This window comes from Hakea prostrata, chromosome 4, assembly GCF_041222555.1.
Source record: "Hakea prostrata isolate BN-2017 chromosome 4, UWA_Hpros_2, whole genome shotgun sequence".
NCBI classification, from domain to species: Eukaryota; Viridiplantae; Streptophyta; class Magnoliopsida; order Proteales; family Proteaceae; genus Hakea; species Hakea prostrata.
The window spans coordinates 15,568,279-15,594,382 of NC_142603.1; the positions used below are offsets into that span (position 1 = coordinate 15,568,279).

The 26,104-nt window shown below is 38.2% G+C and overlaps 1 protein-coding gene across 2 annotated transcripts in view; it reads left to right on the forward strand.

Moving 5' to 3' along the window:
- Positions 1–26,104, forward strand: part of LOC149018138 (kinesin-like protein KIN-14B) — a 99,227-nt gene that overhangs the window by 71,869 nt on the left and 1,254 nt on the right. For both annotated transcript variants that reach the window (XM_089152460.1, XM_089152461.1), the window contains 8 exons: positions 9,376–9,431; positions 9,566–9,782; positions 14,531–14,722; positions 14,835–15,047; positions 15,297–15,647; positions 15,850–15,948; positions 18,770–18,910; positions 19,014–19,172. In XM_089152460.1, coding sequence (XP_089008586.1) covers positions 9,376–9,431; positions 9,566–9,782; positions 14,531–14,722; positions 14,835–15,047; positions 15,297–15,647; positions 15,850–15,948; positions 18,770–18,910; positions 19,014–19,172 — 1,428 coding nt within the window. The remainder of the gene's footprint in view (positions 1–9,375; positions 9,432–9,565; positions 9,783–14,530; positions 14,723–14,834; positions 15,048–15,296; positions 15,648–15,849; positions 15,949–18,769; positions 18,911–19,013; positions 19,173–26,104) is intronic.

Sequence of the window (26,104 nt, forward strand, 5' to 3'; positions counted from 1 at the left end):
ACCTCCTTATTCTGGTCAATTTTGTTTTAGAATACCTCAATAGTGTGTCTCACAAGGGTGGTCTCCCCTTAAGTCGGATCCTCATAAGGTTTAGACAAAGAAGGGGGAGACATAGAGTCCTCTGCTATGCTAATCAAATGCTTCCCCTGGTCAGGAATCTATTTTTGGGCCTCTCAGTGGTGTTGTGGTGACATGTATGGTAGGATAGTGCAAGGTTGGAAAGAACACTTCTCCTTTAGGATTCTCCCCTTAAAGAGGTGTATAGTAAGGACAAAACTCATTAAACATAATATCCATAGACATAATGGTTTTCCTGAAAGGAGGATGATAGCATTTGTACTTTTTTTGAGTAGCGGAATACCCCATGAAGATGCAACATAAGCCGTGGGGAGCCAGTGTACTTTGGTGGGTTGTGATTCTGGCATAACACACACACACACACATTTTTAATAATAATAATAAAAATAAACACCTTTGGAGGAATAACAAATGAAAATTTTCCTTGGAGAATCTCATTAGGACACTTGAAATGAAGTATCCTACTAAGCATCCTATTCCTAAGGTAAAAGCCAATAAATATAGCATCACTCCGGTGTTTGTCAGGGACATTCATAGCAATCATAATAGAACGTGTTATCTCTAATTGATGTCGGTTCTTTCTCTCGGCAACCCCATTCTGGGCAGCTTTATCAACACAACTGATATAGTGTATTATGCTAGAGTCAAAGAGATATCTCTGAAATTCACCATCAATATACTCATGTATTGTCACTGCGACTGATCTTCACAGTGGCATTGAAATCTCAAAAACATCGAAGAACTTCATTTTTTTTAGGTGTTAAAAGATAAATGCAAGTAGAATGAGAGTAACAATCAATGAAAGTAACAAAATATCTATGGCCAATAATAGACACACGTCACCAAAGGCCCCACACACCAGTATGAATTAACACAACATGAATAGAGTTTCTATTATGAAGAAAATGTAAATAAATAGAACGAGTTGCTTTGAAAAATGTAGGCTTCACCCAAAAAAAAACTCAATCCTTATTACAAGAAGAAACTAAATTAGGAAGTACTTTCTTAAGAATACCTAGAGGAGGGTGACCTAGCCTACGATGCCAATAATGAAGGTCTAACATAATTTAATGGACCTGATGAGAAGATGCAACCAGAGCAAAAGTAGATCCTCCAATCGGCTCCAATAGATAAAGTCCATTATCCAGTTTACCACATCCAATCTCCTTTCCTCGTTACCGATCCTGGAAGACATAGTAAGATGGAAAAAAAGTGACTTTATAATTCAAGTCATATGTAAGGCTACTAATAAAAAGCAAGTTAGTAGAGAAGGAAGGGACATGCAAAACTTTAGAAGAAGAGAGTGATGGAGAATGTTAAATGGTCCGTTTCAGCAATGGAAGAATAAATGCCATCAACAATTCGAATTTTATCTTTCCTTGAAGTTGAAGAATAATGTAAGAAAAAATATGATGAACCTGTCATATGATATGTGGCTCCTGTATCAATGATCAAAGGAGTATAGATCGAAGAAACATGGGAGCCTGTAAAAGTTTTACCTGATGTAGCAAGATAGGAGTTGGTATGGGTAGTGGAAGGAGCAGTAGTAAAAGCTACAACAGTAGTAGAAGATTGCAGAATACGTCGCAAAGCAGCTAATTCCTCCTGTGAAAAACCAATGTCTGCAGAGGGTGCCGTGGAACAGTCTTAGAAAGATTAGCTTTCGGTTTTTCCCTTCTTTGTGCCATTTTCTGCTCAAAACCAGCAAGCTTCCCATGGATCTTCCAACAAGTGGTATTGGTATGATATGGGTTATGATAGTATTCACATTGACAATCTCTTGGTCAAATAAGATTTGGTGCTAATAGACTGTGGGATTGATTTATCCATAATAGGAGCATGAAGCATGATCAAATGACGGCTTTCCTCACAATGAACTAGGGCATAAGATTGTTTTAGTGTAGGAAATGGAGAATGATTCAATACTTGCATCCTTATTGATCATAGACCATATTCAAACCAACTAAAAAGTCATATGCCCGAATTTTATGAACATCCTTCCTATAGGCAGCCACAACATCAGTATTTGTGGGGTGATAGTCCACATAGTGATCTAACTCCTGCCAAAGAGAGTGTAATTCAGCATAGTAGGGAGCTACAATCAGTTCCTTCCAGGTGGTCTCATGAAGCTTCTTCCGTAGCTCATAAACCTATGCATCATTCCCCAATTGTCCATATGTTTTTGTAGTAGCCTTCTAGATCTCAAAGGCAGTATCAAGCAATAGGTATCCATGTGCAAGATTTGGATTCACGGAAATCAAAAGGAATAAGATGATAAGAGAGTCATTTGAGTCTTTGAGATCCATTTATCCTAAGAAGCACTTGTGGTTGTAGGCTTGATAGTGGTGCCTGTAATGTATCCAACAAGTCATCCTACAACAATAGTTAGGTAAGCTGATTGTGACCAGATCAAATAATTTGTTAACCCACCAAATCTTACCAAAAGAGGAGGAAGAGTAGGGTAATGTTCAAAGCTAGTGGGAGCAGTAGTACCATTGGTGGATGCCATGTTTTCAAAAAACTTGCTGCTGTTCTTCAATCTTCACCTATTCGAAACAACTGAAACATCACAAAATTTAATAGCCGGACCACCCAAATAAATCTAGATATTCATAGGGTTTATACAGGACATTCTTTTTTTTTTTTTTTTTGGGGGGGGGGGTTAAACTATTGTTGTTGGTTCTTGTTCAAAGGAGAACCAATGAAATTAGTGTCGCCGGCTCTGGTTCAAAGGAAAAAAAGACTGCAGAGAGGCGATATGGAGAGTGCATCGTGGAAGAAGAAGACGTTACAGGTTTTTTTTTTTTTTTTTTTTTTTTTTTTCTGTTTTTCATTTCGCAAGGTTCTTGCGACTCAAAAAAAGGGAAAATAAACAAGATCAAAGGTTGCTGGGATGGTAATCAAAGAAAAGCTTTTGGTTCTGATGAGAGGCGATGGTGGCAAGAAGATGAAGTTGATGGAACTACAGGGATGAGTTGCAGGTGGTCTGGAAGGCACATCAATGGGTTGCAAGTGGTTTGGAAGGCACAATAACAGGTTGCAAGTGGTCTGGGAGGCACAACGATGGGTTGCAGGAGGTCTGGAAGGCATGGCGATGAGTTGTAGGTGAGTTGATAGGTTCTGGAATGGTTATAGATGCAGGTGCGATGGTGGTTTCAGGTCTGCGATGGTGATTGGGTGATTTTAGGTCTGAGATGGTGATTGGGTTGCAGGTGGTATAGCGGCAGCAGTAATGGAAGATGGAGAATTGAGAGATCCTTTTTTGTTCTTTTATTTTCTTCCCTAATCGACTTTTGACTCTAATACCATGTTGAGAAGGTCGATTGTGGTAGGATGGCTTATTGGATCCATGTGATCCCAAGCCTCTTTATTTATAATGAACTGGAAAGTTTAATATTACATAAAGACCCTTAATTGGGCAACAAAAAATCACAATCTGAGTAAATAAACCAGACCCACTGATGGAACCAAACCAACCAACAATTACAGTAACCAAAGCGGTTGGGGCATATTTTTTGAATACGACCATTTTATGTGGCAAAATAGTGTACCAAAAACTGATATAGTTTTACTACAAACTGAAAAAATATTAAAAAATCATAATTATGAAAGATTATCGTGAAAAAAAACAAACATGAGTTCATCTCATCGTAACATATAAATATATAATTATGAACTATATAAAGTTATAAGCATGAAAACGTAAGTATTAATTGTACTTATCTCTATGATAGCATGATGTCAAATAGGTGGCAATTGTTGGCTTGTTTGCACAACTTAAACATTCAATTTTTACCCGAAATTTTTTAACAACAACAACAATAAGCCTTGTCCCAACTAAATGGGGTCGGCTACATGGATTCTTGCCCTCCAATCAGTTATGTTCGAGGCCATGCTAGATACAAGGCCTAAGCTATACATATCATTTCTCACCACTTCTCCTAAGGTTATCTTAGGTCTACCCCTAGCTCTTCTAGTTCCTTCAATATGGATTATATCACTTCTCTGAACATGAGCATTTATAGGTCTCCGTTGAACATGGCCGTGCCTCCTCAAACGACTTTCTCTAAGCTTATCACTTATGGGAGCAACTCCCAGACGAACTCTAATATGACCGTTTCTTATCTTATCCATCCTAGTTTTGCCACTCATCCATCTCAGCATCCTCATTTCTGCTACACTAAGTTTATCTATATGATTTTTTTTAATAGCCCAACACTCTGCACCGTACATCATAGCTGGTCGAACAACAATCCTATAAAATTTTCCTTTAAGCTTTAATGGAATACGTCGATCACATAAGACCCCGGACGCACCTCTCCACTTCATCCACCCTATTTTAATTCTTTGGGAAACCTCATCCTCTAAATCACCTCTTTTACTTATGATTGAACCTAGGTACCTAAAACAATCACTCTGAGGAATCTCTTTATCGTCAAGTATCACCACCTCATCATCTGCCCGATCATGACTAAAGTTACAAACTAGATATTCTGTCTTCGATCTACTAAGTTTAAAGCCTATTGATTCTAAAGCTACTCTTCATGATTCTAATTTGGTATTAATCCCCACTTGGGTTTCATCAATCAACACAATATCATCCGCAAAAAGCATACACCAGGGGACCTCATCTTGAATGTCTTTGGTTAATTCATCCATTACCAATGCAAATAGATATGGGCTTAAAGTTGACCCTTGATGTAGCCCAGTTGTTATCGAAAATTCATTACTTTGTCCCCCCACTATTCTAACACTAGTCACTGAACCATCATACATATCCTTAACTATATCTACATATTTACTTGCAACATTTCTTTTCTCTAGTACTTGCCAAATTAACGCTCTAGGGACTCTATCATAAGCTTTTTCTAGGTCAATAAATACCATATGAAGGTCTTTCCTACATTCTCTATACCTTTCTATAAGTCTCCTAATTAAGTAAATAGCCTCCGTTGTAGATCTTCCCGAAACTTTTTAAGTAAACCAATAATTCTCAAATTGGAATCAGAATTTAATTTTTCCTCTTCTTTTACTTATTTTTTGACCAACTCGATAAATCAGTAGATCATGTTATTTCGAATAATTCTCCATCTAATGATTCCCAAATCCGAAATGAATAACTATTATATTAGTGTGTGGTTATGTTTTAAAAGAAATCCCCCCCAAAAAAAGTTCCAAGTACAAAATGCAGAAAAAGTGACGCTTTATTGCCTCAGCAGTAATATGGCACAAGGCGACAGAGCAGTTGAATACTTGCTTGTCAAAAAAGTGGCTCAACGCCTAGGCAGTTCATAGTTTATAATATCAGTAACGTTGACGTCTGTTAATCATTATACACTGTCAAATCTCTCTTACCATCATGTTGCAACTTGCAAGCACTATGTGGTCTCGATGTTTGTGTTTTGGTAACACAAAACATGGAAACTCTAACTAAGGATTTAGGGAAGATTTTATCAAAATATAAGGTAGAAGTAGAACAAGTGTGCTTATCAAAAATTGAAAACAATAAGATTAAAGAATGAAAACTAAGAACAGAAACTGAGTTGATTTAGGAGATATGCAGACTGAATTCCTAGATCAGATGAATGAACAAATTAGTTCAAATGGTCCTGTAAGCCAGGCTTCCTTCTGCTCTAGCGGGTACTGATTTCTCCATTATGGTGTTTCTAGCTATGCTAGATAGTTTTCTGGTCTGTTTTCTGCCCACTGAAACCTGGAGTATGATGGTACTAGTAGGTGTTATAAATCTGAACAATTAGTGGAGTCAATAGTAGTAATCATTAATCATTAGTAGTATCTAGAAGAGAATGTGAGTTGAAAGTAAAGGAGCAACCGGAAGTTACAGATCAAGTTGTAGAGCGAGGACCAGGATTACTGTAGCTGAGAATATGCAATAGAATTTGTTGACATAGGCGTGTTTCATAATCGTCTGAATCTGAGAAAAAGAGCAACAGAATTGGTTAACAAAGTGGTGTTTGTGAACTATGGTGCTTTTCGCTCTGATTCTAATTTTTGTTGGTTGAAGAAAGAATTGCTTTGTTTTAGGGAATCTGCTTTTGTTGACTGTGGATACTCCTTGGCATGTAGATTATCAAATGATCTCCACAAATTCATAAGACATAGAAAAAACCTGAAGTCTTTATTGTTTTGTTGTAGAAATTTATGTTGCTTTAAGGCCAACGGATATTACCACTACAAAATATAGAAACTTAAATGCCAAATTCAACTCCGGTCTTGGAGGGTCTGGAGGGTCTAAACTCTAAAGCAGAAATTGAGGATGCAAATTGACCTAAACCCTCCTACAGAAACAGAAATAGAAACTAAAGAAAGGCTTATTTGTCTTCTATTACAGAACATAAAATATCTGCTAAGGGAAAATAAGCAGCTCTGTGTCTTTGCATCATATTTTCTTCAGCCTGCCAAAATAATCTGTTTACTCTCATGTAGGACAGATTTGAAGACTTCTAAAATTCCTTGAAACAAGAATCTTAAACCAGAGAATGAATCACAGTTAGGGATAAACAGGTTATTACATAGTTTGATGGTTTAACGGTATACATAGAACAGTTGAGGACCATAATAGTAGGTAAGAGTGTGCAATTGGTTACAGAAGCAGGTAGATAACCAGAATAGCTAAAGGGAATTGGAATTAAGCATATATATGTTGATACTGCATCAACTCGCCTCCTCTGAAGAGTTCAGATGAGGTCTCAGAATGCCATCTGAGTCAACCCATTGTATCAGGTAGACACTTGATAAATGGAAGATCTTTTGCTGGGCAGAATCTTGGTTTCTTGTCATAACCATGGGCATTAGAAGAATGTGGCAGACTTTTAAAGAACCTGCCGCACCTGATCATTTATTCGTCCAATAGAATACACAGGCATGCACCTTACATTCACTTTTAAGGTTTTTGTTAGTCACCCATGCAATTTGTAAGGGTTTGGATGTGGTTCTTCAACCCAACTTCCGAATGGCATCTTCCGCAACAACATTAATGCAACTGCCTGGATCAATCACTGTATCACAATGTCGTTGCATCATGCTCTTACTTGGACATTATTATTTTGATCCCAATCATTATCTTCCTCATCTGGAACTTTGTGTAGCCAAGTGGAGCTGAATAATATTTCAGTATCACTGTTCATCATCACTCTCATCATTAACATCTGAAGGCTTGGATCACTTTCAACCACCAAATTGATTGTTCCTGTCGGTGGCTACTCCTTTGGTTCAGAAGGTATGTTGTCCTTGTCACTGTAGGACACCATTTGATTAGGGCACTGAGAACTCCGATGCCCATACTCTTACACATGAAGCACTATATGGCAGAAGGGATGGATGCCATGCCTCCTCCTAGTGGCGTTCGCCACTTATTCTTAAATGGCTGGTCGTTGACCACCCGTAATAACCAACCAGCCGGTGGTCGAGAGATGGAATATATAGCACCATTGTGCTCGCCCTGTTATATAAGGTGGTCGGAAACCAGGGCCGTAGTGATGTAGTCAGAAGGGCTATACTTCTATGTACTCCTCTGTTGTTGTGCTTGTCAATTGAAATAATTCTCTTTCAATGAAGCTTTGCGGTTTTCATGGGCCCGGGACTTCTGCTTTTGTATGGTAGCTAGTCTTTTAATCGTGGTATGTGATGCCTAAAGTCTTACAGTTTATGGTCCTAATTAGAGATGGGTCCATTGGTCTGCCCTCAGAAAGAGTGACAGATGGATAGACCACACCTTTGACGGCGGCTTCTGATACCAGATGATGCAGGACCAGGAAAGGCTTGCTATGGTGGCCTTGTTGGGCTTTCATAGGGAATTAGAAGGATAGGAAGGAAGCAGGGCAAGTAGATACAGGGAAAGGAAATCTCACTCTCAACTAACTTATCACTCAATTCGTTCTATTCAATGTGACATTGCATCCTAACTCAACATTATAAACCATTTAAAGGAAATAAAACACAAATCCTTGTTTAACTCAAAAACAAAATGTAAAGCCAAAGTCTCACTCACTCTTACAAAGGAATACTAAAATAAATAATAGACTAAAAATAAAAACTGAACTTATTGATTTAACTAAGTCCAACTGTTGTTGGAGTGGAACTGATTGGATTGGTCTATAGATATCACATTTATCAGCCTTATCCTTTCTGAGTCTTTTTTGTGGTACTCCAATTTTGAATTTTTTGTTCAAGAATAAATTGTGAAATAGCTTGGATTGAAGTGAGCTTCTATAGACTATCCATATGTGGGGAACTCTCTTTTTGAGTGAGTGAGCCATTATAGCTTCTTCCATATATTTTTGTTTGGTAACTTTTTCTGTTGAGCCTTGTAAACTCTATGTTCTCTTTTTGTGTTATAAATGGAACATGTTATCTCTACGAAAAATCTGAAACCAATGCTTGCAAGTCACATGCGTGCTAAAAAGGTTGAACGATGATTTTAGGTAGCAAATGTTTGATACACTCAGGAAATAGTTTCTCTATTTAATATACCAGCCAAAAATGCAACAGTAATCTCACTAATGTATTTTTCATGGAAAGTGGGTTTTAGTGATGTTGTTTTCCTCTTCTTGATGCAGCACAACCAGAAGTTACTGTTCACGCTACAGTAGCATGAACAGTAACCTAGATGATATTTTTCATTTTTGGTGGGCCCCAAGTCCAGCTTGCATGGAAATAGATTCAAATTTGGTGGGCCCAAACTCCAGCTTGCAAGGAAATAAAATAGGATATGTTTTCGTGGGAGTTCTAGAGATAATTTAGAATTTTGTTATTTATTATTGGGATAATCATGTAATCAAAGTTTTTATTTGGGTAGGATATCTAGGATAAGTTTTAGTTAGTTTTAAATTCCTAAGAGTCCTAGTAAGATCAGTCTTTTGTTAGTTTTAAATTACCAAGAGTCCTATTATAGTTGTTTTCGTATTAAGTATGTTTGTTTTATTATTTAACATTTGTAATCAGCTTATTGAAGATGGAATAGAAAAATATGAATTGAAGCTTTGGCTTTGTGCATTTGCAGCAGCCCCCTCTCTCTGTCTCTCTCTCTCCTCTTTTCTTCTTCTTCTTATAAGTGTTCTTCTCCTTCTTCAAGCTTGAGTCTTCTCAGATTTCTCCTTTTTCCCCCTTTCTTCTTTATCCTTCTTTCTTCTCTATTCTGTCCCCCATTACTTCCCTTGTTCTCTTTTGTCTCCTCTTGTCATTAGTTCTTTTGATATCAAACCATATGTATGGATTTTTGGTAGAATCACTTGTTAATCAAATGGCATTTGTTTCTGAGCACTTTATTTTGTCCAGGTTTCAAGTCCTTCCGCCAGAAGATCGTTAGATCTTCAGACTGGGGACCTGGGAAGGTATGCTTTTCTGTTTATGACTGTTGTTACTGTTCTGGTGTGTCTATTCTTCATTTTGTTTGTTATCTAGCAGACTTCATTTATTATGTCCTTGACAGGTTTGGTAATAAAAAATTATTGTATCATCTTGGCAGGAGCAATAATAGCAAAGACAACTCTCTTGATGTTCCTCCATTGCCTTCCACCGCAGATATGTTTGATGGCACAGTTGCTCTTGTTAAATCAGGCGGTGAGAAAGTAAAGACTACACCAGCAGGAGAATATCTTACTTCGGCATTGATGGACTTTAATCCTGAACAATATGAGAGCCCAGCAACTGTTGCAGATGGTGCAAATAAGCTTTTAATGCTGGTATTGTTTTTCATAATTTCTCAAGCAGTGTCTAATTATAGAGAGTAGTAGTTACCTGGCTGATACTAGCAATGGGAATTAGTAGACGGTTTATTGTACAAGTCATGGGCCAAAATGCTTAATAGTAGCAATACATAGTTTTTTTTTTTTTTGGATGAATAAATAATGATATTAAACAAATAACGAACTACAAGGATGAACCCAGCAAGAAGAATTAGGGAGAAGGTATGATTTGGGAGTTGAGGCCCCATGAGACAACAATAAGCCTGTTCCTTGGGGAATCAACAACCGGGGGTATGGGGGATGCAAATGAGTCTAGCCGATACATCAAAATAAATTGCGTTCCAAATCGAATCAAGGGAGCGGGATTTAGAAGTCCAACGCCTTAGATGAATCTACAAGTACCCTCACTTTGAAATACGTGATTTGAAACTCTTCCCTCTAAAGATGATAGCTTCATATCCATTTCCTATATTTTATTTTGTTGGAAAAAAGAAGCAGATATAATGGCACCTTCTTAGGTTTGTCTGGTAAATACTAGACATTTAGCAGGTTTGAATGGACACAAATGGGTCAATGTTAGAGGCGACCTGATGTAACCCCCAAATTGAGGGCCAGTCTTCAGGATCAATTAAATTGAATCAGCAGTACAATTAGGGTTCTCTGAATGCTGGTGTTATGGTACATAAACTGTTTTTATGGATTTAGGGTTTAGAAAAGGGTAGGCAAAGATTCGGCTAGGGTTTAAGGAAATCTAAATCTGAATTGAGTTATTTTAAAATTCAGATTCAAGTCCTAGGGTTTTTTTTTTTTTTTTGGGATGAATAAAAAAATTCATTACCAAATGAAAGAAGGGGGAGCGTAATACAAAGAAAACCAAGAGGATTCAAAATGCTGCACCAAACCTAATAAGATGTATAAAGAGGAGGAGGATACAAAACATTGCGAAATAATGGTCCAAAATACGAACCCAAGAGGCAAACCATTACTATTTTGGTAATTATCATTTGGACCCCCTGAGGTTTGACTTAAGTCATTTTTAACCCTAAAATAGTGATATCTTGCATTTGCCTCCCCTATGGTATCTAAAAGACCAACTAAGGGCAAACTAGACCAAAATACCCTTATATCTAAGGGTGTCAATACGGTACGGTATCGGTAATTCGGTACAGTACCGTACCGTACCGCATTTCAAACCGTCCAACCATAACCATACCATACCATATAAATTCGGTACGGTATGAAAACGGTTTTTTAAAAACGGTTTGGTACGGTTTCGGTATAAAATCGGTACGAAAAAAACCGAACTTTTCGGTATATGGTACGGTATGAATTCGGTATAAAATCATATCACTTTGTTAATGAACCTTAATTTAGAAGGGCACTCCAATAGATGAGAAAGAGAAGAGATTGATTAAGCCAAATAACAACCAGGGGAAACATACCTTTAAGATAAGCCTGAAGGACGTGGATGAGACAAAAAAATGGAGACAACATTAGCTATTCTAGAATTCAAACTTGCCTACATGTTTGTCTGTTTTCTCCTATACAAGACAACATCTTTTAGGCTTTCAATATAACGAAACACCCATGTAAATTTCATACTTGAAATGCTTGGAAATTTGCAAATACAAATGAAATGCTATGCTTTCTTAGCTGTTGCTGCTAGGAGGTTAATGGTTATTAGGCAAGTAGGCAACCTGTTTGGTGGGGAAACAAATAATAGAAATACAATCCCAAATTAGCACAAGTTGTTTAGAGACTAACTGGTTAAGATCTATAGAAATGGAAGAACCATCTATTACAACTATAGTCCTTTAGCACCTTGGTTATTCACCTATTAGCTAGGGGTTAAAGGTTAAACTAAAATTTCAAAACTAACCTTAAAAACGGTATTCGGTAATTCGGTACAGTATACGGTATGTACCAATGGTATACCGTCTGAAACCAAAACCGTACCATACCAAATTCTAGAAAATGGTTTCGGTACATACCGTACGGTATGGTACGGTTTTATATGGTACGGTATGGTTAAACGGTTTCGGTACCGTATTGACACCCTTACTTATATCCTTTCAACCGTTAGATTAAGCCATGCAAGAGAATTACTATCTGATTGTTCTAATAAAATACTTGATGTTTTTATTTTACGTCGAGGATTTTAAAACTTCAAATTTACAAAGATGAACCCTTTCAAGAACTCTGATATTCATTTCAAGTTTGTCCTTGGTTTTTTGGATACAACAGGGGAGGCAAATGCAAGATATCACTTTCTTTGGGTAAAAAATGACTTGAGTCAAACCTTAGGGGGTCCAAATGAAAATCACCCTTACCATTTTTCTTCTTGACTCGGGCAACAATTCGCAGGTTTACAAAGTATCAAATTTGATTTACGCTAATATCAGTAGTCTTCAACTTCATCGCGAGCAAGGTATTCAACAAAGTAGACTTAAGAAGCATCACATCGATCAATGGTAACAGCCAAAGTAGGAAAACCAAAGCATCACACAAGAGGGCTCGGGGCAAATCTCTGGAAGGCAAGAGGAAAGAAAGAAACAGCGAACAAAGCCAGGAGGGGGGGGAGAGGGGGAGAGAGAGAGAGAAGAAATTAAAAATAGTATGATGGAGAAAAGAGAGATGGGGCCCGATAGAAAAGAATCGACTGCACCAAGAAAAGGGGAGAAGGAACAGAGGTAGAGGGAATGAGAGAGATAGAACAGCAGATGTCTCGCAGGGATATGCCTGCTCCAGCTCCCTGCAAATCTCGGAAAAGAAACTGAAAGAAGAGAGGGGAAGAAAGGGAAGAGGTAGTGAGAGACATAGAGCAAGCAGATGTCCCTTCTCACAAAAGATATGCTTGATCTAGCTCTCAGACAATAGAGAACAAGAGAGAGAGGAGCAAACAGATGTCCCTTCTCCCATAGGGATACGCTTGACTCTGCTCCCAGCAATTCTCAAAGAATAAAGAGAAGGAAGAGAGAGAGAGAGAGAAGCAAGCAGATGTCCCCTCTCCCATAGGGATACATTTGCTCTGCTCTAGCAATTCTCAAAAAATAATGAGAAGGAAGTGAGGGAGTGCGAGAGGGGGGGAGAAGAAGAGAGAGAAGAGAAGGTAGAGAGGTATAAGAGACAGAGAGGGTCAGAACGTAGACATCTTCCCTGGTGGCTCAGGGGGGGAGAGAGAGAGAGACGGCGATAAGAACATCGCCAGAGGGGGAAGAGAGTGAGAGAAAGAGGAGACAGAGAAAGAGTTCTTCTTGGATTGAGAAGCCTCCATGCTTAAGGACAGTGCGCGAGAAGTTAATCCAACAAAGATGACAGTTCTTGTCGCATTCTATAGACAGCAAGTGGTAGAAAATTGGGACTCTAGAAATTAGGATTTATAATTCTAGGGGTTGGCTAGGGCTAGGGTTAGGGCTGAAAAGCTTGAAGATCTGCATATCAAAAGGTTTGCTGGTTGTTTCTATCCAATCTGATCTCAAGTTGGCAATAGACATTATTAATGGGGTAATCCAAGGGCCACGGGCAATCCAACCTTTGAAATGAGAAATGGGAAATAGGACAGATGGCAGCTTTTCATGCAACGGAATTTGTGCATGTGTGGTTGGAGCAAAACGAGCCAGCTGATTTCATGACTGGAATTCAGTTGACACAGAGCCAGGTGGAGTGGAAACCTAGTGAATTTCCATCAGAGCTAGAAGACCTTATTCAGAAGGATGCTGAAGCTCAAGCATACTTTAGAATGTAATGGGTTTTGGTTTTACTTTCCTGTGTGGGGACCCTAGGTAAGAGGGAATCCCTTCCTTTGATGGGATCTCCTTCACCTGATTGGGATTCTAGGACATTGCTTTTCTGTAACCCTTCTATTTCTAATATAAAACAATTATTTACCACACAAAGAGAGAGAGAGAGAGAGAGAGAGAGAGAAGAGAAGTTTACATCAATCTTAAGGTTAGGTGTACCTCGAATGTGTCCACGTGTATTTTGTGCCTATTAGAATCTCTGCTAGTCATCTTTGGGATGTCAAAGCCAACCTTCCAATATCCTGACAATGCTGACATGTGACGCAATTCCTTTTTGTATTGCTCTATTTCCACTGCTGTAGGAAATAATGCTGAATGGAAGAAAGTCAAGTGGAAATTTTTGCTTTACAATTATGTTGCATAAATTTTAAAACATGTTTGCCTTATTGGAGGTAGCTCTAGCAATAACTCCTTCAAAAAGATGGTTTCTTTCCTTATAGGGTTATCAGCAAACATAGATCAATTTGTGTGCCTAAACCTGTGGTGCCACAGAAAATGGCAATACTTCCATTACCTCTACATAACCAAGTGGCAGTCAAATAAGAGTGTGAATGCGGGATGCCAGCTGAGAGATTAACAGAGGCTAGGGCTGTTTATGCCATTTTCTTTTGTGACACAGTGATAGGTGTCAAAAGTAATTTTATTTAAACCTCTTCAAAAAAAATCAATTGGACCACCATGAAAGTGAAACTATTGCTGTGAAATTTCCCCTGGACAATACAATTTGGAGCTCCTACTCGTAAATGCCAAATTTTATGCTATTATTTTAATTTGCATATACTTTTAATTAGAATATGAACTCATATAACATTGACGTAGATTGAATTTTTTCAGTTAACGTGACAACTAGTTTTTGGATATTAATTTACTAGGGTAGCTTTTATCCATACGCCATGATTTGCCATCGGAACTGAAAAGAAAAACGTCTATGTTACTATGTCACAGGTTTTGGCTGCCGTCATCAAAGCAGGTGCTGCAAGAGAGCATGAGATTCTCGCCGAAATCAGGGATGCGGTATTCTCATTTATCCGGAAGATGGAGCCAAGGAGGGTGATGGATACCATGCTTGTATCACGTGTTAGAATTCTGTATATAAGATCTTTAATTGCTAGATCACCTGAACTGCAATCCATTAAGGTAAAGGGACTTCATATGCCATATTTCTGTTCTCCTGCTGTTGTATATGTTGACATCTGCATGTTTTGTAGAGATGAGGAGGATCATCTGCTCTCTAACTTTAAACTCACAGGTTTACCCGGTTGAGCGCTTTTTAGAGAAGGCTAATACACTTAGTAGGAGCTCCAGCAGGGGCAGCAGTCCGGGCAGGTCCCCAGTGCGTTTTAATTCCAGTGCAAGGAGCTCCCTTGTTGATGAGCAGTTTCATGGTTTTAAAGTGAATATAAAGCACGAAAAGAAGTCCAAGTTATCTTCAATTGTTTTGAAACTCCGTGGGATTGATGAGGTATCTGCCTCATGCATTACAATTTATTATATGGTTATTGTCTGTTTGTTGCCCAGTATATTTGCTATTTTCTCAGGTATCAAACACTCTGTGCTTACTATTCACATGGTTTTTTTGTTGGACTTTGTCTTTTGTATCAGTTACTGATGTGTTTTTGTACACCACTTGTATTGTTAGTGGGGAGCATTTACTGTTAATCAGGTTTTCTTATAATTAATGGGCTCAATGGTTATTTTTTGAGATGGGCAGGAGACATGGAGGCAGCATGTCACTGGTGGAAAGCTAAGGGAACTAACTGAAGAAGCAAAAAGCTTTGCTATTGGCAACAAGGGTCTTGCAATGCTCTTTGTTCACACTCCAGCTGGTGAACTGCAACGTCAAATCAGATCTTGGTTGGCGGAGAACTTTGAGTTTCTTTCTGTTACTGGGGTTGATGCCACAGGGGGAACGACTGGGCAACTGGAACTGCTTTCAACAGCGATTATGGATGGATGGATGGCTGGTCTTGGTGCAGCATTGCCACCCAAAACTGATGCTCTTGGACAGCTCCTGTCCGAGTATGCTAAGCGGGTTTATACTTCTCAATTGCAGCACTTGAAGGTACTTTGTATGGTTGAGGCCTAGCTTCCCAAATCTATACTTCTAGACTGTGTCCAGTATTTCAAGTTTGAACTCTCTTCCCTGACTTTTCTAGCTTATTATTACCTTGAGTCAATGAGTTGTATGGTTACAGTCACGCCTTCTGTATTTGGGTAGTTTATATTTAAGTTGTCATATTCTTGATACGTTGGCCTTCTACTAGGATATTGCTGGTACATTGGCAACTGAAGAAGTCGAGGATTCCTCACAAGTGGCTAAGCTTCGTACCGCACTTGAATCTGTCGATCATAAGAGAAGAAAGGTATTCATTTATTTGTATGTATTAATCCAAGTTATTGCTTCTTCCTTTTGATTAATTTTTATGGTTAATATATTTTGGATTAGAACTAAGCAAAGATCTGATTGAGGGAAAGCAATTGGCTTCAAAATTTTAAACATAAAGTTTCAGATTTGAGGTTTCTGCGTTGAAGATGAGGGATAGGAATTAGGCTTTAGGGTATGAGCAAAGTGGTCAAATATTGGCTACTAGGTTTAAAGTTCGGTATTGGATATCATAGAAAAAAGATGATTTTAAGAGACATTTTATTATCTCAAGGATGCAATACACTATTTGCACAGATAACAATGTTTAGGAAAGATGCAATATAAATCTTTTAAGTATGAAACCTTATAAATAATTGATATGTATAATATATCATGTATAGAACAAAGTATGATGGGGTAAGAAGTTCCTAGTGATAGTTTGATAGTAGGTATGCCCCATTCCTTAAGCCAGTCTGAAGGAGAAAGGAGGAGAGGAGTGCCAAACATCTCAACACATACAATCGTGAGGAGGGACTAAATCTGGAAAAGGCCAAAACTAAATTACTAGGCCCCGAAGAAAAAACAAATCATGTAGAAAACAAAATTTGCACTGGAAGAAAAAAATGCTGAAGACTTGCGTTGATTACATAAAAAGATTACAACTTGCTTACATAGAAAATTAATGAAGAAAAACCAATTGCATTAATTGATTTATATTTAAATAATTTGAACCTATACATTATGTCAAAGAAAAAAAGTACCAAAGGAGCACTAGAGAAAAAGAGAAAAGCCTAATTGCAAAGAAAAGTGTTAAGTGTCTCAAGAGTAGAGGTAGAGGAGACATGGCAGGGGGGAATTTTTTTTGCGAAAAGAATAGGATTATTGGAATAAATGGAAAAAGTAGAATATTGGGGGAGAAAAATAGATAGATAAATTGAATTTTGGAACACGTAAAAGAGGGGGGCAAGAGAACGGAAGGAAATAAATATAAGAAAAATAGAATTAGAAACGTGAGAGGAAAATATAGAGAAAGAGGGGGGGGAGAGAATGGAAAGTGAGGAAGGAAAGAAGTAAAAGAAAATTTTCACTGCGGTTAATGTGGGGGGAAAATATATAGAAAGGAAAGGGGAAGTGGAAAGAGAGACAGTGCAAGATTTTTATTTGTTGATTTTCTTCTTTTCGGCTTCTGATTATGTTTTGCAATTAGTGGATCTTTAGCTCAACGAAACTTCCTTTTGCCCAGGATCGTCATTTTCCTTTGATGTCAACTATAACCTTAAAAATTATAAAATTGGTCCAGGCTTGCATTTCAGCTCAGTTTTGGCCCATAATTCTCTTTTTAGCCCAAAATGAATAATTGCATTAGGGGTGCCAATCCAATGTTTACTTTTAAAGTGTCATGTTCGCGTTGCTCAAAATTAAGCCCTCTTCACAGCAATCAAAAGAAATTGAAACTTTACGTGTTAAACTCATAGATATGGTATCTGATAGTCCAAAACAGTTGCTAAGCTCCAATGAATCCTAAAACCTTCAAATTAGTTTTAAAAAAAAATGTAAGATCTATTTTGAGTGTATAAAATGCATACTATATACCGTAGGATTTGACTCAAATGTGCTCGCTGATTGCCTCGACAAAGTTGTCGGTGTTTATTCCTAAGTAAAGTAAGAATGAACATGAGAAACCTCACATTCATTGTGAGGAACTCCATACCAAAGCCTTTGTTTATAGAATAGGTATAGGTATAGGACTACTATTAGAAATCATGAAACAGGTAGAAGCAAGGATGTTGAGGTGACAAAGTGACCAAAGCAGTTGGGGTACCGCTTAAGCGCCTAGGTGGCAATCTGGCAACCAAAGCAATTGATACACCTGTTTTATGTGGCACAAAAAGTATATCAAAAACTGACATACTATAAGCTAAACAAGTGTTAAGATATACAGACTTCAATCCAATGAATGAAGGAAGGAGGGAACCTCATGGCAAAAAGGACATCACTAATAAATCTCAATGGATAGAATCAAAAGCTTTGTGGAGAACAACTTTGAGGAGACCAGCAGGGCAGTGAGAAGATCTCTCAAACCCCCTAACTATTTCTGCACAAAGAAGAATATTATCCGCAATACTGCAACCCGAAATGAAAGCGGTTTGGTTGGCGCTAACCAGGTTTGGGATAACCTTTTTTAGCCGATTCGCAAGGATTTTGGAGACGAACTTGTAGAGGAGGTTACAAAGGGAGATCAGATGGAAATCTGAGAGGGAAGAGGATTCTTCAATATTAATTAGCATATAAGTAGAATTATGTATTTTTAACATGCTATTTGTGCCTAATGAAATAGTTATATCAAAAAAGGATACCAGTTGCTTTGTTCACCATGGCAATGCCTTACAACTTCCCTATTAGGAAGGGGCACTTTCGAATCCCCTTAAATGCTGTGGTTGCTCACCGCCATGAAAGTACGACATCAACTGCATGTGGAACATCCTGCATCGAAGAGAAAAAATCCTACTTCTTTCCTTTACCAGTTGCTAAATGTGGGGTTCTGGTTTTTTATGTGAAAAATCTGTCAGAACTAGATTCTAACATTGTCGACCCTTCGGAGATCTCAATTGATTTGTTCATTCTTCTTTTACCTATCTCATGCACAATTCTTTAGTGCATTGATCATGCTGAGAATTGATTTAACCCCACAAGCCTCAGTGCATTGGCTAATTGAAGATTGCCAAAGACTTTTTTCAGAGTAACTGTGGAATATATGATCGCCTAACATGAATGCAAAGTCTACAGCCAAGGAATATGACTATATTTTCTATTTGCAGATTCTGGAACAGGTGCGAAGTGATGCAGCTTTACTAATGATAGGAGAAGGTAGTATACCCATTCAAAATCCTTCCACTGCAGCAGAAGATGCACGGTTGGCATCTCTTATATCCCTTGATGGCATATTGAATCGAGTCAAGGTTTCTACTTTAATATAAGCTCTCTTTTTTCTTTTTCTTTTTTCCTTTATATATAAAATCATAAGTATGGATCATTTTTCTTATTAATCTTGTATGTAAGCAGGACATAATGAGACAGGCATCTGTAAACTCACTAACTAAAAGTAAGAAGGCTGCATTACTAGCATCTCTACATGATCTAGCAGGGCGGATGCCTTCTCTTCTTGAGATTGATCATCCTTGTGCCCAGAGAGAAGTTGCAAATGCTCGCAGTGTGGTTGAGGTATGCCTCAAATTTTATATTATTTTATATACCAAGGTACAGCAGGTTTACGGTTGGATTATGCAACCATACAATGGTGATTATTAATCAAATATCCATTATAGAAAGAAAAGAAAAAAAACCATAATGAAATTTTTTTGGCTAAAGATTGTTTTCCTCCACAATACTGTACAGTATGGCAATTGGTGATACAGATTGCAATTTGTGAATAGGCCTTTGGGGATACAAATTCGTTGATCCCAAAATCCTAAATCTTTGATATGCTGGCTTATCTTTGCCTTTTGGCATATGGCTGCACTGTAGTTTCAGTCAATACTGATGGTAAATAGCTGTTAAACCAAACCAGTATTAGGCCATCAACTTATTCTACAATATTGAGCCAAAGAATTCTAATATTCTCATGAAGGATTTTCGATGATGTGTATGAAGGTCGACTTTGGATATGAAGGACTATGAGAAGTATATTCCACCCCCTCCCCCAGCGGGGAGAAGGCCAAAGAAACAAATGTTTAATTTCTCATAACGATGGCAGGTAGTCATTCTCTAGATAACAATCATGGATGAAGCCGCTTTAGCCTTTAGAAAGCACTTGTTCTAGCGTTAGGCCTTGCTGGACAAACAAGCCTCTGTTTGGAGAGGCCGGGCCAAAATTTGATCTTTGTTTCCAGTAAGGCAGCTAAGGTCCTTCCCTTTTAACTGGAGTATCTTTTTGAACTGATATTTGTTATGTAGTGGAGTTCAGCTGTTGATAGGCATCCAGTTCTGGTCGAGTCATTGATTTGAAACAGGATAGAGCAGTTTGAGTCCACATTAGATTTTATTTCACTTTTTGCTTCAAGTTAGGAAACCACATGGGTTGATATTGGTTTTGGAAGAGGTTATGTATATGTATATCATTGATGGATATTTTAATTAATAGAAGGAATCTTGACTTTTATCTGCTGCTGTTGCACTGATTGGGTTCTATTTGCACAAATCCGGATCTGGTTCAATCTTCATGTGTGAAGTTCCACATTTTCTCCTCTATCATTTTTTCTTACTCCGTATATCTTCTCTTTACTACCATAAGTTCTTAATCTGAAACTTCATTGCTTTCTGATTGCATTCTCTTAAAATCTGTACATAGTTTATTATAAATCTTCTGCTTTTAAATGTTTGGTCTAGAAGCTTTGTTTTCTGGGATTTTCTGTTGTAGACCCATAACACCATTTGCAGATCTATTAAAATAGTATTTTCTGGTCTAGAAATTAAGGAAAATTTCCCAGATGGTCAAATTTTAAAAAAGATTTACTAAGTAAATTTTACTTAAATGGATCCTATTTTTGAAAATAATTACCAAATTCCAAATTTTGTGATAATGTTTCCCACCCAACTTATTTTCTACCATGAACTTCCCAAATTACCCTCAAGTCTTCTATGTAAAAACTTGTGAGAAGCTCTTACCAATTCCTTTAATCCCTTGGCAATTCTAGGGCCAACAACATCTTGTCTTTTGTAGCTCTTAGTCCTCCTGTCACTCGTCAACTTCATCATTTGCAAACTTGAGGGTAATTTGGGTACTTCATGGTAGAATGTTAGTTGGGCGGAAAAATTATCATAAACTTTGGGATTTGGTAATTATTTTCAAAAATAGGATCCACTTGTTTTAAAATATCTTATTAAATCTTTTTTAAAATCTGACGATCTGGAAACTTTTCCCTGGAAATTATCAGCAGCAACACGTGATCTTGTTGGTGGTTTCACAGAAGCTATGGTGCTGATATCGCCCTTCTTCACTGCCCCATCTCTCCTTATTTCTGAACTCTCTTTAGTGTTTATCTACAGGTACAAGGTTCAAAGTCGTGTTTGTTTTATACTGACTTAACTGTTTTTCCTTCTTTTCTTTTTTCCCAAAATGTATTCAGCTCTAAGTGTTGCAGTTTTCTGATATTTCCCTTCAAGACTCAGGTCCTGATTCTAAGTTTGGTCCCCACTTTTGTGATCGTTATGTCCCCATTATGACCTACGAGACATGAATCCCATCAAAAAGACATTATAAAAATTTTATGATCAACTTCATTGATTTCCAACTCTAAAAAGAAAGCCACTTCTGATCTCTGCAATCAGATGACAAATGACAATCGTCAATTTGGTATCATCACATTATGTGAAAGCAAATATCCCGGTAGTTGACCCCATGCAGTTGGGAATAGGCTTCTTGTTATTGTAGTTGTGGTACGTTATATGCAAGCAAATAATATTATGACCAGTATGGATGACACACGGGGCTGAAAACCATAGTTCTAGAGACAGGTCAGTGATAATATTTTAGTCATGCAGACAAGTTAAACCCTTAGAAGTAGTGGGCAAGCCAAGTGCACAAGGTTCATTCCAGTCCACTGTGGGTTCCAGTGAGGGTCATGATATGTGCAGCCTTACCCTCACTTCATGCTGAGGCTGTTCCTAACCTTAACCTGCAACCCCTAGGTCCCAGTGTAACAACCTTACCGTTGCACCAAGACCCGTCTTGTAAACCCTTAAAAGTAAAATAACAGAATTTTGGTCATGCCAGGAATTACATTAAAGAGGGGGAAAATTTTGGAGGGTAAGGGATAAAAACGGTAGCAAACATTTAAAATGGAGTAGTTTTCAAGGAATAATCAGGGACCGTCTAGGTAGCAAATGTGAAGAATAGTCTTTTTCAATATTTGATGGAAGAAAGAGGGCAGTAGAACTTGATTGCTTTTCAAACTAAAAGAACTCTCGGGCGCGCCCATTGACTGGCATGAAACATTGGGTGAGGGATCATGACTAGTTCTCTGAAATTTGACCAAGAGGCATCTAATCAAAAACTGATTTAAGGGGGTGGTTGTAACCACAGAAGGATGAACCTGGCAGAAAAATGAGATCCAGGTTCTTGTTGTAGCTTGGATCTCACAACAGAGGGCACTGTAAGATTTGATCTGCCACGATTCTAGCCAAGGTTTTAAGTATTGGTATCATTTTGGAAAGGGTGATTTTAAGAGGTTCATTGTATGATTTCGGGGGGATGCTAGTTACACTTTTTATAGGAATGGTCAAGAAATAAATGAAAATGCGAAGATGATGCAGATTCAGTGTCAAAGCATCTAAACAAGCTGTATTCAAAATTTATCATGTATAGCAAGGGAGAGAAGAAAAGAAAGAGAGAAGATAGTGTTCAAAAAACTTTACTGAACTCCGACGTCACCAAGTGATGCAACCAGCATTGGGCCCATAACCAAACCCAAAAGGTCCACTAAAGTTGGCTGAAGTCCCCAGGGGTATTTTGGTCATTTTTTCATCCTTTTGGGGCACAAAAGGGGTCTGATTGGAATCTCCTAGATCCCAAGGGCTATCGATCTATCTTTATATTTTTATTTGGATTAGTATTTTGTGATTTATAGTACAGTCCCAGCCTATGTAAGACAGAGTTGGAGTCCAATTTTCAAGTAGGACTCCTTCTCAAAGTTAGTAATTTGATTTCATCAAGATGTCTTATGTAAGAGTCCAATTAGGGTTTACTTTAAGAGTCCTTTTGTTGTTAATTAGTTTGAGTCCTTTTTGTACAGGGAATCCTTTATGGATAAGGTTCCTGGTTTGAGTCTTAGTCAAATTGCTCAAGTTGTAAGGCTATAAATAACCTCATTGAGTTAGGAATGAAGGGTTCAGAGTTGATAAGAAAATCAGAGGCTTTGGTTGTGGGGAAGAAACCCTGTGGCCTCGGCTGAAGAGTGTTTCTTCAATTGTTCTCCATCTCCTTCAACTTCAAGAACCAGCGGCAACCTTTGAAGCTTCCTCAACTCAGCGACCAAGCAACCAATCCCTTCCCTTTCACGTAAGTCACTTCCCAACCCCTGTCCCTACCCCAACTCCCCTCCGTCCCCCATTGCAAATCACCCCCTTCCCTCTTCTGTCATACGGCAGCAGTTTCCCTCCCCTACCTTGAGTCCAGAATTTTCTGCAACTCATCTTCTTGTTGAACCAAGTGCAAAATTTCTGCAAACTCAATTTCTTAATTTCTTTCTTGATTCTTGTGGCAGACCATCCCCCCCCCCCCCCCCCCAACATCTTTATTTATTTTTCTATCTTGAACACTGTGGCAGAATTGAAACGTTAAAGAAAGAATAGAAGAAGAAAAGAAAGAAGAAAGGATCAAGGGTCTTGAAGAATTCCAAGATCCAATCAAGAACCCCCTTCCCCTTTGCCACAAGATTCCCTTCCCTCCCAACCACAGGCTCCGTTCCTCTTCCCAGGTAATTTTAGATATCTCAAACCCTACCCTTACTAATCCGAATTATCTCATTCTTCCATCAACCCTAATTCATCTAGGATGATCTTTGGGTGCCCCAACCCTAATAATCTCAACACCTCTAGCACATCCTCATTTTGTTAAAACCCTAAGGGCCTGTTTGGTTACATGAATCTAGAGATTTCAAATCTCTAGATTCATGAATGCGAGATTTATACCCGTTTAGTTGTGAAAATCCCTGGATTCATGAAATCTAGAGATTCATCTTTTTACACTAAAACGTGAATCTGTAGATTTATTGGTATGGTTGGAAACGATTTCACCCCTACTATAAAAGCACTAAACGTCTACGCATTCACAAAAATCACGTCGACCAAATAGTTTTTTAGGATGAATCCACAGATTTCATTCCAGAACCAAACAGTAAATTTTATGAATTATGACTCCATAGATTTGATTCAAACTATAGATTTGAAAACTTTGGATATTTGAAATCTCCAGACTAATGTAACCAAACAGGCCCTAAACCTTTCCCTAAATCTTCCAAGACCAAGTTAATCAATATATACCTAATCTTCCTTCACCAAATTGATCCCATAGGTTATCCAACCACATTGAAGTAATACCCAAATCCTCCCACAGACATCCACAACCTTTATTCTGGTTCTAATTAAAGAGGTTCTTGGAAGACTAAGCCAGACCCTGGGTTACATCACTTAGCCATTAACTTAACATCTGGTTTAAACTCAAGTGCCTGATGCATATGCAGACCTAAGTATTCCCACATGAGATGGCATTACATATAGTACCCCTAAAGTGGGAATGTTTTGTTTGAGGAAACTGTTCCCTTTCTGGCTATTCTTGTTCCACTGTGTTATCTTAATTCTTTTTCTTCTTGGTTCCTCTACTTTTCTCCTCCCCACTTTCTTCTTTGTCTTCCTCTTCTTTCATTTCACACGCCCAACCCTTTTCCCATTTTTGGCTATTTTTCAACCTATTCTGGTCTGTGGCATAGGTGATACCTGTAATTTTGTATTGGTGTCTTCAGCTGATAGGTCAAATGTTGCCTGCCTAGCAAGCTCTTCTGAAAGTAACAGGAGATAGCAATGACATTTTCATCTTATTGTTCTCGAATTATTGGTGTCTTTCATTTATTGGAACTAGGGGAGTTTCTTCCTTTTTGTCAGGAAGGGGGTTGAGGGTTATCGTTTGGAGGATGGGTTTTATTTTCTATTAGATGTGTGGATTTGTTCTGGTCCAGATTGAAGTCACTTATAGGAATAGGGGTGAGGATACAAAATTAAGAATTTCAGGAAGTAATATATCAGATCTTTTTTTTGGTTGCAGCAACTCTAAAGCCATTTCACTGGCCTCTAGCCATGCTCCAAGTATCCCCCGTTAAACAGACATGTTATTTGCTAAGAGTCCCACTTATAGCCATCTTGTGAGAGTGAGGCCCTCTTTTATTGTGGTTTCCTGACTTCTATAGTTAGATACATGTAGACAATGACTTTTGCTTGGTTTGATGGTCAGTCTGAGCTGCCAGCATGGCAACACCAGTTCAAGTCCGTGAGTGCTTGGCTGTTTTTGCTAGGATGAGAATGCAAAAGGAGGCATATGGGGAGGTAGCTCCTAAACCTTTTAATGTAGCCTCAAGTTGATGAAGGCCAGAATCCAAGATCTTTGGATGAATAGCAATGAGACTAATTAGGGTTTCAGGAGGTTTAATCTAGAACTGATTCAGGCCTCTGTTTAGGGTTAAAACAGTGATATGATTCTGGTTTAGTATTAGGTTAGGACCACTGTTTCTGAATATTTTAGATAACCTGAATGCTCGGCTATTTCCACTTGGGTGCTGGAATTAGTTTTCCGGTATCAAGAGCCTTGGATTAAGGGCTTGAAGAGTTTAGGGTTAGGGTTAGAGGCCTCAGATTAGTGCTGTGAGTGGTCTAGGGCTAGGGCTACAGATTTAGTATCAGGGTTTTAAGGTTCTGGCATTAGTGTTTTATAGTTTTAGAGTTAGTTTTCTGAGGATCTAGGGTTTGGGAATTAGGGCAGCAAGGAAGTAGGGTTTTGGATGAATGAAAGGGGCTGCAATTGGGGTCAAATGTTGATGGGGATATAAGGATGTTGGATCTGCATTGGGCAAAATGCTGATGGTAGAATGGTGAGAGATGAAATTAGGGTTTATGAAGATGGCGAAGTGACTGAATGGATAGGGTTTCTGAATAGAAATTAGAGTGGAAGGACAGATCAGAAAGCTGCTGGTTTATCACTTTCTCGGAGTATAAGCCTTGTAACTGATTTGGAGGTGGATAGGGTGGATGCTGGATGCTGGATGCCAGCTGAAGGAAATCCTTCAATTAGGAACCCTAGAACTTTGCTTACTCGATCACCTTGATGTACCCTACCATTGATGGAGCAGCTCTAATCTCACAATCACACTTAGGCAGCAATGGACAATTTTTATGAATCTCATATCTGAATCTGAATTCTATTACATGTTTACATGTGCAGGGCTGGTATATATAGCTTCTCAATTACATTCCTAGTTGCATCCTTGCACTCAGAATGGAAACTAAATTTGAAGTAGGACTCTGTACTCATGTGTATCAGGCCCATGTTAGGATTATTTAATGAAGGTGTATCAGCTATCAGGGCCTTGTAGGGTCTATTTAGTAAA